At 47.7% G+C, this 13,201-nt stretch overlaps 1 protein-coding gene across 5 annotated transcripts in view; it reads left to right on the top strand.

The window, feature by feature from the left end:
• EPHB2 (EPH receptor B2) overlaps positions 1-13,201 on the top strand; it is a 248,857-nt gene that overhangs the window by 33,730 nt on the left and 201,926 nt on the right. For 4 of the 5 annotated variants that reach the window (XM_042852985.2, XM_042852983.2, XM_042852984.2 and 1 more), the window contains exon 1: positions 10,283-10,406. The exons of the other annotated variant lie outside the window; for it this stretch is intronic. In XM_042852985.2, coding sequence (XP_042708919.2) covers positions 10,298-10,406 — 109 coding nt within the window. In that variant the 5' untranslated portion in view covers positions 10,283-10,297. Of the gene's footprint in view, positions 1-10,282; positions 10,407-13,201 lie in introns of those variants that run through there. 5 annotated transcript variants of the gene reach the window in all.

Here is a 13,201-nt window from a genome sequence, read left to right as displayed (position 1 = left end):
GCGGGTTGGACTAGATACCTCCTGAGGTCCCTTCCAACCCTGATATTCTATGAGTCTATGTAGTCTGACTCCTGCATAACACAGGCCATAACTTCCCCAAAGTCCAGCTTGTACTAGAGCACATATTTTAGGAAAAAACATCCAATCTTGACTTAACTTGCTGGTGCCAGACAACCCACCACAACCCTGGATCAGTTGTTCAAATGGTTCATTAACCCTCCCTGTTAAAAATTTACACTTTATTTCCAGTCTGAATTTCTCTAGCGTTAGCTTCCAGCCATTGGATTGTGTTAGACCTTTCTGTGCTAGAGTGAAGTGCCTTGAAGCTGGGCCACCCAACTCTCTGAATTCCCTGGTAACTCAGTGAGTTGGTGTGGTGCGGCAGCTAAGACTGCTTCCCAAGAATTGAGTCGACCTGGGTCCAAGCGCCCTGATGTACTGGTGCCAAATGCAGAGAGATTACCTCCCTACTCCTACTTGAGATTCCCATGTGTACATCCAAGGATCCCATGAGCTGGGAGTTCAAAGTTCAGCTGATTATTCACCATGATCTCTATCTATCAATATATATATTTTGCAGTCACTCCTTCGCGGAGTGACCCCTTCTGTAAGCATGGCCTACGTTATTTGTTCCTAGAAGTATGACTTTACATTTGGCTGTTTTTAAAATGCATATTGTTTGCTTGTGCCCAACTTACCAAGTGATCTAGATCACTCTGTACCAGTGACCTGTCCTTTCCATTTTTACTATTCCCCCAAACTTTCTGTCATCTGCAAATTTTATCAGTGATGTGGTGGTTTTTCCAGGTCATTGATAAAAAATATTAACTAGCATTGGGCCAAGAACTGATCCCCGTGGGACCCCAGAAGAAATATACCCGTTCAATTATGATTACCCCTTGATGGATACATTTTGAGACCTGTTAGCCAGTTAGTGCATGCTGTGTTAATTTTGTATTGTTTTAATTTTTAATCAGAATGTTGTTTCACACATTTTAAGGCCAGAAATGATGGAGTCTGATGTACTGTATATCAGAGGCTATTCAATTTCACCTGTGTACCCCTCTGTTGAGTCCAAAGACGAAGAATCGATGAAAATGGAATTCGAACCCACAAGCGCGGAGCACAATGAATTAGCAGTCCATTGCTTAGCCACTTGGCCACCTTATCTCAGTACAATCAGTTTGTCTTGTGTGGTACAAAGTCAAATGCCTTACAGGTGTCTAGTATGTTACATCAACACTGTTCTCTTAATCAGCCAAACTTGTAATCTCATCAAAAAGTATCTCAAGTTAGTTTGATAGCATAGGATCTACTTTCCATAAACCCTTGTTGACTGGCATTATTCAGACTAATCTTTAATTGTTTATTAATCGAGTCTTGTATCATCTGATCCATTACTTTGCCCAGGATCCATGTCAGGATGATAGGCCTATTATTATCCAGGTGTCCCATTTACCCAACTTAAATATTAGCAGAACATTAGTTTTCTTCTGGAACTTCTTCAGTGTTCCAAGAGTTATTGAAATCCCATTAATGGTCTACTTTAGAGAGTACCTTGGCCAGCTTTTTCAAAATCTTGGATGCAAGTTATCCGGACCCGAGGGTTTAAAAATGTCTAGGTTTAGTAGCTGTTGTTAACATCCTCCAGAGATACTATTGGAATGGAAAATTTTTCATCATTGTATGTATGACTACATCATCTGTTTTATTCTTCCCCAAATACAAAATATGTATTGAATTATTCAGCCTTTCTGCATTATTATTGGCAATTCTACTATTTCCATCTATTAATGGACTAGACCATTGTCTAGTTCAAATATCTCCTCTTTTTGGAGCCCGTGCCATGGTCTGGTAGATCTAATTGCTAGGATATCTTTCTTAATATGCATTCTACATTTTCCTTTATTGAATTTCAGTCCCATTTCTCCTAGCTATTTCCCCCCCTTCTGCGGTGTTGCACCTTGCACATAATTCTGGGGTAGGTTGGGACAAACTGTTTACCTGCAGAAGTTTTCTTTTCCTCTCATGAGAATAGACCAAAAACAGATTGCAATTTTCTTGAATTAGGGTGCTTGTTTCACCGGATAAAGGGGATTTGGACACCTCGTTCCAAATTTAGTTTTAATGGGAACCCGTTGTCCAGATCCTCTAGGTGGTTTAAAAAATGTCAGCATTATTCAAAGTTATGCATCATATAATGTCAGCAAATTATTCTTGGTTTGTAGCTTGTTAGTGTGGAGACTGTTGTAAGTATTTGAAATTCAAGTTCATAAACCACAAGACCAATCTTCTTCTCCAGTGAAGAATGATCAGTCTATTTGTCTCAGTATTCGCTCCACTCTGTCATATTTCTATAGCCCTATTATTATTATTAAATATTTGTAGTAGCCCCTAGAGGCCCCAGTTGCCCCCATTTTGGTAGGAACTGTACACCCCTAATGAAGAGTTCTATACATCCAAGAATCACACCGGCGCTTCTTGCCACAGCATCGCACTGAGAGATCACGGTCAATGCTTGTCCACTGTAACTGCTAAATCCTTTTCAGAGTCGCTGCTTTCCAGGGTATAGTTCCCCAGTCTGTCGGGATGGCCTGTATTCTCTATTCCTAGATATGTAACTTTGCATTTGGTTGTCTTAAATTACATTTTGTTTCAATGGCCCCAGTTACCGAGCAAATCCGTTCACTCTAGAAGGCTGCCCTGCCCATATCATTATTCACCACTACACCAATCTTCGTCCACGGATTTTTATCAGCAATGATTGCATATTTACTTCCAGATCGTTGAAGAGCATCAGGTACCCTAGGTACCTGCAGAACCCCGTTAGAAACACCGCAATGATGACTCCCCATTGACAACTATTTCTTGTGATCTGTCAGTTAGTCAGTTCTCTATTGATATTGAGTAGAGCTCATTATTTAATCAGAATGTTGTATGGTACTAACTCAAAAGGCTTCACAAAGCCCTAAGTAGTAACCTTTGATCAACCAAACTTTTAATCTCATAAAAGAATGAAACCAGCTATGTTTGAGAAGACCTATTTTCTGTAAAGCCTTGTTGACTGGCATTAATTACATTCCTGTCCTTCAATTTGCTATGAGTTGAATCCTGTATCAGCATTTCCATTATTTTGCCTAGGACAGATGTCAGGCTAACAAGCCTATAGTTAATGGGTCATTCCGCTTGCCCTTTTTGTCTGTTGGCACAGTACTGCATTAGCACTTTATCAGTCTTCTGGAATTTCCCTGGTATTCCAAGATGTATGAAAAGTTATCTGCATACCAGAGATCTCCTTAGCCAGCTTTTTAGGACTCCTCAGTGCAAGTAACCCAGGCCTGATGATTTTAAAAATCTGTATCATCTAGCATCCTCCTCAGTTATTAATGTACCACATGAGGATGATGAAATACTTTACAGTACAAGTCCATCATCCTGCTTCTTTCCGAGTACAGAACAGAAATATTTATTGACTGCTGCTGCATCATTATTAACAATTTTACCATCTCCATCTAGTAACAGCTCTATAGCATTGCTGGGATTTTTTTTTCCTAATATACTTAAACTCTTGCTTATAGTCCTTAGCTCTTCCCTTATTTTTCCCCATGCCTTTAGCTTCCCTTATCAATTTTCAGCACTTCATAACTCCTAATTTGTATCATTACCCCTTTTCCACCATTTGTTATATATTGCTTATTTGTTTCTAATTGCTGCCTTCATTTCACACTGATCCAGGATGGGCTTTTATCCAAAGTTGTCATCTTGTTTTGATTGTGGAATCGTGGCTTTTTGGCCCTCTAATAAACTCTTCTTAAAGCACTCCCAATTTTCATTCACATCTTTCTAAATTTCGCTCATAATTTTCCTCAGTTTTGGGACACTAGCCCTGTTGTCGCCCCAAGTTCAGTATATAGGTTACTGACATGAGCTCGGTCTTGACCCCCTGTATCCTGCTCCATGAGTGGACAGAGCTGATCCTGCTTTTTCCCCCGGCTCGGTGTCCTTGTATATGTGGCTAAATTGTGCAATGGATTCCACTCAAGCTTGATTTCACACTGTTATTTGTTACTATTGAAGTAAATGTGCCTGCAGGGGAAATGCATCAGAGAGAACAATTTCCAATTATTTAGTGTTCTGGTTTAATCTGTGAAACGCACTCCCCTGAGCAGTCAGTGCTGGGCGGGTTTGCTGCTGGGATGGCTCTTATTTACCTGGTTACTCAGTGTAGAGCAGGGGTTTCAAACTCAAATGACCACGAGGGCCACATGAGGAGTAGTACATTGGCCCGAGGGCCTCATTTACTGACACCTCTCCCCCCGCTGCCCTTGGCCCCGCCCCCACTCTACCCCTTCCATGAGGCCCCGCCCCGCTCTTCCAACCTTCCCTGAAATCCCCATCCCAACTCTGCCCCTTCCCTGCCCCCAGGGGGGGCAGGAGGGGTGTGGCGGGGGCTCAGGGCAGGGAGTTGGGATGTGGGGTACAGGAGGGGTGAGGGGTGTGGCACGGGGTCAGGGTGCAGCAGGGGCTCAGGGCAGTGGGTTAGGGTACAGGGTGCAGCGGGGGCTCAGGGCAGGGGGTCGGCGTGCGAGGTGCAGCAGGGGGGGGTTCAGGGCAGGGGGCCGGGGTGCAGCAGGGGGTTCAGGGCAGGGGGGTGGGGTTGGGGTGCAGGAGGGGTGTGAGGTACGGCAGGGGGCTCAGGGCAGTGGGTCAGGGTGCAGGGTGCAGCGGGGGCTCAGGGCAGGGGGTCGGCGTGCGAGGTGCAGCGGGGGGGGTTCAGGGCAGGTGGTCGGGGTGCAGCAAGGGGTTCAGGGCAGGGTGTGGGGTTGGGGTGCAGGAGGGGTGCGAGGTGCGGCAGGGGGCTCAGGACAGGGGGTTCGGCTGCAGGAGGGAGTTCAGGGGGCGGGCTCCGGCCCAACGCGCACTGGGGACAGGGCAGGCTGCCTGCCTGCCCTGCCCCTGCACCGCTCCGGGAAGCGGACGGAACCTGGGGGAGGAGGGGCGCAGGGGTGTGTGGCTGTTGCTTCAGGCACCGCCTCCAGCTGCTCCCATTGGCCGTTAGTGGTCAGGAAAGGTTGAGAGCCATTGGTTTAGGAGGCTGTTGCAGGAACGACTCTAAACTAAACAATCCTGTATTTCAAAGCTGCTCTCCCTTTGGAGTGATCGTTTGCATTCCCATATCCGCTTTGAAAGACAAACCGTCTAAGCCTAATGGGAATGACTGTTGTCGCCAGCCTGATGTCTCCTCCTGCAGCCCAGCATCATGGCTGGAGTGGTTTGTGGGAGAGGAAGGATTGCATCTTGCTAAGCTGAGAAGGCAGCCATGCCATTAGCTGCAGGTATGACGTCTACCCAGAAATGCCCACCGCAGGGGTGTACGTTTTAGCAAGAACATGAGCTTCCAAAATTGCAAATATAAGGATGCTCCCCTCGGCCTCATGGCTGACATGGCGAACTCTTGTGTTCACACTGTTGGTTGTTACTACTGAAATAAATCTGTCTACAGGGGAAATGCATGTGACGGGGCAGACCCAGTGGTAAATAGCAAATGTTGCATACCATGGCCAGTGTGTGTGATGCCCTGTGCCCTTGCTGGCCAGTCCTTTAATAAAGTCCTTGCGATAAAGGCAGCAGGAGCGCTCATAAGAGCTGGTCACTGGAAAAGCAGCCAGGCCCATGGATTTGAGTGGATTTGATTCCTGTTTGGAATCATCAAATACTAAACACTTTACGGGGCTGCGACGGCAGAGGGACGGGTAAAATTGATACTGATGTGTAACATTCACTTACCCTTGGAGTGCTTCCTTGCGGCTCCATTTAGGGATTAGCTCCTTTCAGGTCAGAAGCCCCCCCCTGCCCTCCAACAGTTGCTCACATCATAACCCCCCACCTTTTCCCCCAGAACTTGCAGTGCTCCTTCGTGACTCACCCAGCTGGCCAGGTCATTGTATAGTCCTCCCCTTGTGGGGTATCCAAGTGCCACTGGGTCTGCGGTCCGCATGCCATTCCAGACAGTCCTCCAGCCCAAGGCCAGGTCTTGTCACTTTCCCAGTGGCTGGTAGGGGAATCCGGGCCCACGCACTACTCTGGGTTCTAGCCCAGGGACTCCTATGTCCAGCAACTACAGATCCTGTCGCTATTTCCCAGGACTCCATCCTACTTCCCTGCTCTGTCTTCTGTTCACCTACCGCTGGATTTACCCGTCCAAACTCCCATCTCCCCAGAAGTGACTGCAGACTACTTCCCCTGCAGCCCCCTTTGTACCAATGAAAAACATGGGCAGTGGAGTAAAGGACAATAAGAAGGATTTTTTTTTTTTGGGTGTATATCAGGAACAAAAAAAAATACTAGCAAGGGGGTAGGTCTGTTACTCATTAGAAATGGTCAAATTGTCAATAATGATGCAGAAAAGCTAGACGTGCTCAATAAATTCTTTATATATTCATAAAGAACCTGGATGGAGTGTACACATCTTGCAGTAATAATGAAATACTTTATTTTCTGACAGTAACTAAGGAGGATGTGAAACAGCGACTACTAAACGTTTTTCAATTGGCAGGACCCAGATAACTTGCATCTAAGAGTTTGATAAGAATTGGCAGAGGACCTCTTTGAGCCATTGATGTTGATATTTAATAAATCTTGGAATCCTGAGGAAGTTCCAGAGGACAGAGAAAAAACGAATTCTGTCCCAATATTTAACAAGCATAAATGGGATGTCCCAGGTAACTATAGGCCGGCTAACCTGGCATAGATCCTATGCAGAATCATGGAACAGCGGATGCAGTTAGTAAAGGATGGTAGAAGTACTAATGCCAATCAGTGTGGTTTTATGGAAAATAGGTCTCGACAGACAAATTTGAAATCTACTTTGATGAAATCACAGGGTTAATCGATAAAGGGAACATGTTGACGTACTAGTACTTCAGCAAGGCACTAGACTGCCACGAGCGTTCTGATGAAGAGTTAACATAAAATAAATGCAGCATGTATTAAATGGATTCATAACTGACAGATCTTAAGAACTTACTGTAAATGGGGACTCCTCATTCAACGGGTATGTTTCTAATTTGGCCTGAATTTGCAGGCAGTACAAAAACTGGCAGCGTGATAAACAATGATGAGGGCAGGTCGTATATACAGGATGACCAGGGTCACTTGGTAAGTTGAGCTCACTTTAGCAACATGTGTGTTAATACAGCCAAATGGAATGTCCTTCAGCTAGGAATAAAGGAGGTGGCTCACGCTTCCTGGGTGGGGGCTGTATCCTGGAAAGCAGTGACTCTGAAAGGGACTTAGGTCATGGTGGGTAACCAGCTGAACGTGAGCTCCTAGTGCAATGTGGAGGCCAAGAGGGCTAATGCATTCCTGATCTATAAGCAGGAAAATACTGAGTAGAAGCGGGGAGATGGCAGTACCATTGTATAAGACATTAATGTGACCATTGCTGGAGACCACAGCCAATTCTGGTGTCCACACTTCAAAAGGGATGTTGAAAAAATTGGAAAAGATTCAGAAAAGAGCTACAAGAATGATTCAAAGTCTGGAAATCCTGCCTTATAATGTGGGTGAGGTAGTATCTTTTATTGGACCAACTTCTGCTGATGAAAGAGACAAACTTCTGAGCTTATATGGAGCTCTTCTTCAGGTCAGCTGGTCTCTTTCACTAACAGAACTTGACCCAGTAAAAGAGATTACCTCATCCACTTTGTCTTTCTAATATCCTGGAAACTACACTGCAGACTGCCTTAAAATGACATACTGAAGTAGCTTCTCCAGAAGGTTAAGTGATGACGTGATCATGGTTTATAAATACCTACAGGGGAAGAAGGTTGCTGATGGTAGAGGGTTCTTTAATTTAGTATACAAAAGCAGAACAAGATTGAGTGGCTGGAGGCAGAAGCTAGACGAACTTGGGCAAGTAAAAAAGGCACGTTTTTTAACAGCGTGGATAATTAACCACTGGAACCTTTTCAATAAATCTTGGAACACTGAGGAAGGTCCTGGAGATTGGAAGAAGGCTAGGTGGGCCAGTGTTTAAAAAAGAGTAAATGGGATGACCTGGGTAATCATGGGTTTGCCAGCCTGATTACGACCCTGGGTGAGAGTATGGAGCAGCTGATATGGGACTCATTTAATAAAGAATTAAAGGAGGGGGTAATATAATTAATGCCATGGATTTATGGGCAATAGATCCTATCAAACTTGATACCATTTTTTGACAAGATGACAGGTTCGATTGATAAGGTCCTAGTGTTGATATAATTCTTTCATATGTGTGGTTGCCTAGTCAAACGACATTTTGATTGTTAAATGGATTGGTAACTGGCTAGCTGGTAGGTCTCAATATAATTGTAAACGGAATCATCATTGGAGGGGGCAGGGAGGCTTGTAGTGGGCTGCCAAAGGGTTTGGTCCTTGGCCCTATACCATAGGCACCAACTTTCTCTGGCGCCAGTGGGTGCCTGCGCCCCCCCGCCCCTTTCTCCGCCCCGACTCCACCTCATCCCTGCCCCTTGCCCTGTCCCCATTCCAACGCCATCCCCAAAGTCCCTGCCCTAACTCCGCCCCCTCCCTGCCCCTATTGGATCCCTTCCCCAGCCCCGCCTCTTCCCCACAGCACGCCACATCCCCCCTCCTCTCCCCTCCCTCCCTGCCCCGTGAATCAGCTGTTTCACGGTGCAAGCGCTGGGAGGGAGGGGGGAGAAGCAGGACGCGGCAGCGCGCTTGCAGAGGAAGAGGAGGTGAGCTGGAGCAGGGGGGTAGGGTGGGGCCATGGGGAGCTGCCCACGGAGTCTGCACCTGTGCCCTACACCATTCAACATATTTATCGATGCCCTGGAAGAATATGTTAAATCATTGCTGATAAAGTTTGCAGAGGACACTGAGATTGGAGGAGTGGTAAATAATGAAGAGGACAAGTCATTGCTACAGAGTGATCTGATGGCCTGGTAAGCTGGGTGGCAAGCAAACAACGTGTGTTTTAATACAGTCAAATGTCAAGTTATACTGCTAGGGACAAAGCATGTAGGCCATGCTCTATCTGGCAAAGCAGTGACTCTGCCAAGAAAAAAAAATAGGGATCACGATGGATAATCAGCTGAGCATGAGTTCAGTGCATCACTGTGGCTGAAGGGGCTAATGCCAGCCTGGGATGTGTAAACGGGAAAACCGAGTCGGAAGGTGATCGTTGTATTTGGCACTAGTGCATTTGCTGCTGGGATACTGAATCCCGTTCTGGGGTCCACAGCTCAAGAAGGATGTTGCTAAATTGGAGAGGGTTTAGCGAAGAGCCCCGACAACTATTGAAGGATTAGAAAACCTGCCTGATTGTGATAGACTCAAGGAGCGCCATCTATTAGTTTAACAAAGAGGCGGTTAAGAGGTGACTTGAACACAGATTCCAAGGCCAGACGGGATCATTGATGACCCCCTGTATATCATTGGCCAGAGACCTGCCCCAAAATAAATCCTAGACCAAGTACCTTCACGGGGAACAAATATTCCAAATGGGCTCTGTAATCTGGCAGAGGAAAGGTTGGAAGTGGAAGCTAGACAAATTCAGACTGGAAATGAGGCATCAGTTTTTAAACAATGAGAGCAATTAAGCAGTGAAGTAATTTTCCAAGGGTTGCGCAGGATTCTCCATAACGCAATTTTTGAATGAAAATTGGATTTTTTTTCTAAAAGCTCTGCTCTAGGAATTATCTGGGGGAAGATCTAGGGCCTGTGTTATACAGGAGGTCAGACTAGATGATCAGAGTGGTTCCTTTTGGACTTAAAATATGAGAATCTTTTTTTTTTTTGTATCAAATATAATTCCAAGTGATGACACATCACTCAGATTGCCTAATATAACGCATTTACTGGGAAAAGAATTCTGAGTTGAATTTAATTTGCTGCATTTCAGCTGTGCATGTTCTTGCTGGGAGGAGTGTCTTGTACAACAAATTTTTCAGCAGAAATACGCATCTTAAACAAGATATTTTGGTTTCAAGTGTTCACTAATAAAACTATTGTAGCATGTCTTAAGTGCTTGTAAAACTGCTGACTAGGGCTGGGTGAAATTTTTCTGTGAATAGTTTACACGTTCGGGTCAGCTGAAGGCGTTCATGAATTTGGCAAACCGTTTTGGCTGGAAAAAAGGAGGGGGGAGGTTTCTGGAAAAGTCAATGTTTGTTGTTTTTGAAATGTAGCTAGGTGTGGGGGAGCAGAGTGGGTGGGAAGAACTTTTTCCCTGTTTGGTCAGTTCGAGGGCTGAACCCAATCAGTTATTTGCCCAGCCAACACTATAATCCTCATGGAGGGTCATGGGTGCACGTTGCCGAGCGTGGCCAGATTCCATTTCAGAACAAGCCCTCCAGTGTCTGCTGTCGGATGCTACCTCCTATTTGCGGCTGATGATGCAGGTAGGGTTGCCAGGCCTGTGGTTTTTAATCGGAAAACTGGGCCGTTAAAAGTCTGGTCGGCAGTGCAGCGGGGCTAAGGCAGGCTCCCTGCCTAGCCTGGCTCTGTGCAGCTGGCCGGTATGTCCGGCCCCTAGGCGCAGGGACGATCAGGGAAGCGCTATCTGCTACCTCCGCCCCCAGCGCTGGCTCCGCATCTCCCATTGGTTGGGAACGCCGGCCAAAGGGAGCTGCGGGGGCGGCACCACCTGGCTGGCTCTGCCTAGGGGCCGGACATGCTGGCTGCTTCTGGGAGCCTTAGCCCCGCTGCGCCACCAGCCTGAGGTAAGTGCCGCCCGGTCGCAGCCCACACCCCAAACCCCCTGTCCCAGGTTGGAATCCCCTCCCGCACCTGCCCGGCTGGAGCCTGCACCTCGATGACCCCCCCCCACCCGCTCAGGTCGGAACCCGCTCCCGCACCCAGACTCCCTCTCAGAGCCCCCTCCTTCATCCCCAACCCCTCCCCAGAGCCTGCACCCCAACCCAACCTCCTGCCCCAGCCCAGTGAAAATGAGTGAGGGTGGGGTAGAGTGAGCGATGGAGGGAGGGGGGCTGGAGGGAGTGGGGGCAGGGCCTCAGAAGGGGCGGGGAAAGGGTGTTGGAAAAGCTGGCACGCCTAGCATGCAGGGTGGGGCTCTGCAGAGAGGCAGAACCAGCCAGGTTTGCAAGATGCGGAAGCAGGACGTCATTATGCTGCCGCCACTCCAGAGAGCTTCCGTAGGGTGACCAGACAGCAAGTGTGAAAAATCAGGACAGGGGGTGAGGGGTAATAGGAACCTATATAAGAAAAAACCCAAAAATCGGGACTATCCCTATAAAATTGGGACATCTGGTCACCCTAGGCTTCCGTGGCATGTTGCGCGAAGCGAGGTGCACTGCTGGCTTGATCGCCGTGGGTTTATGGTCAGGAGTCGGGAGCCGTCTTTTCCAGCAGCTCTATGTGCTTGGATTTCTAGACTGAGCTGGGTCGCGCGCTTTGCTTCTCCATCTCTGGCAGCTGTATCGGTCTTTGGACAGGCTGCGTGGAAAGCCTCTGGTGACGTGTTTGTAAGGAGCAGCGCTGAAGGGGGAAGGGTTGGAACTGGGGCTGCTGCGCACCGGCTTCGGGCTCTGTGTCCGTGAAGAACTCGGCCAGTGGTGGTGGAATAGTTTGTATAGTGGGGGTGCTGAGCCATTGAACCGAACCGTAAACCCGGTCTGTGACGGAAACCATTGGGACCCCCTAGTTCCAGCCCCCCTGCACTCTTGAGAGAGAAGCAAAAAGGGCTGTAGTGGAGTCTCTGACCCTAGGAATGTTTAAATCTTTCTCAAAAGGAGCCGTTCTCGTTCAAGCAAAGCTATTGGACTAGAAGCAGGAAGTTCTGTGGTCTGTGCTAGGCAGGAGGTCGGACAAGGTGATTGCAATTCCTAGATTTGCAGAGTCCCAGGCCAGAAGGGACCACTGTGATCCTCTAGTCTGCACTGCTGTATAACACCGGCCAGGGACCTGCCCCATAACAATTCCTAGAGCAGAGCTGGGAGGGAAAAAGTCTGGTCTTGATTTAAAAACAGCCAGTGATGGAGAATCCACCGCAGCCCTTGGTAAATTGTTCCAGTGGTTACTTAACCTCACTGTTAAAAAGTTCTGCCTTTATGGAAATAAGTCTGATTTTTTTTGTCTAGCTTCGACTTCCAGCCACTGGATCGTGTCACAGCTTTCTCTGCTAGATCGAAGAGCCCAGTGAATGGTCCCTTCTGGCCTTAAGCTATAAATCTGCAGATTGACCTTTGATCTCTTGGTTGGGCACCTCCATGCCCAGGTGGCGAGTCAGAGTCTTGACAGCTGGCATGACCCCAGATACGCCTGCGCTGCTGCAGCTTATCCTTGCGTGTCCGGGCCTCTGAAGCTGGATCCCAGGCTCTGCTATGCCTCGTGCACCTCCTCGGCGCAGAAAGTGATGAGAGCCTGTTTGTTCCCCAGCACCTCACCCCTCTGTCCCTGTCTGGTGGGGGAGCTGGTCAATAGGAGAGCCACACCCATGCGATGTCTGGCACCTGGCCATTCCCCCAGCACGTCCTCACACCCACCTTGTGGATGTGCTGCGGAGATCTCGGAGGAGCAAGTCTGGGCGGTTTCCTCTGGGAACACATTTCTGCCACAACTAGTGGGCTGTGGGCTGCGTTAGCACCTGTGTCCCCGTCAGGCAAACGTGCTGTATTTGGCTGGGAAGTTATTGGAGGGAAGCTGTAGCTGAAGTTGAAAGCCTTGTTAGCTGCCAAGGTGCAGTCAGCTGGCTGTCGGTGGTTGTCATTCTCCAGGGCAATATGGCTCTTACCTTAGGAGACTTGTCTCTCCACAGCCTCCTCTGCGCTCCCTGCTCCCCCGGGGATCCCTGCATGGCTTGGGGACTGGACTGAACTCTGCACACACAGTGCTGCCCCCCAATAGTATTCAGCTAGTGGATTTTTATGATCTATAAAGCTGTGACAATGTGTAACAAACAGGTGAAGTGATTCACCCGCCCCAGCCACCCAACATCTGTTTACTTGTTCCACTAGATGCGAGGAAGTGAGTGGTCAGTACAGTACCGTGGTGCGGCCTCCAAAGGCGGAGGAATTATTTCAAGTAGCAGAGGTTCACCGAATGCATTCACACGTTTGTATTAATTAAAAATAAACATTGTCAAATATTCTGGCCTTGATGCCCAGCCATGGAGAAGAGTGTGTGTGTGTGTGTGTATACGCAAGCATATTGCATACGTGTGTTTGTACACGGCAGT

This window comes from Chrysemys picta, chromosome 21, assembly GCF_011386835.1.
Source record: "Chrysemys picta bellii isolate R12L10 chromosome 21, ASM1138683v2, whole genome shotgun sequence".
NCBI classification, from domain to species: Eukaryota; Metazoa; Chordata; order Testudines; family Emydidae; genus Chrysemys; species Chrysemys picta.
This window is presented reverse-complemented; position numbering and strand designations above follow the sequence as displayed.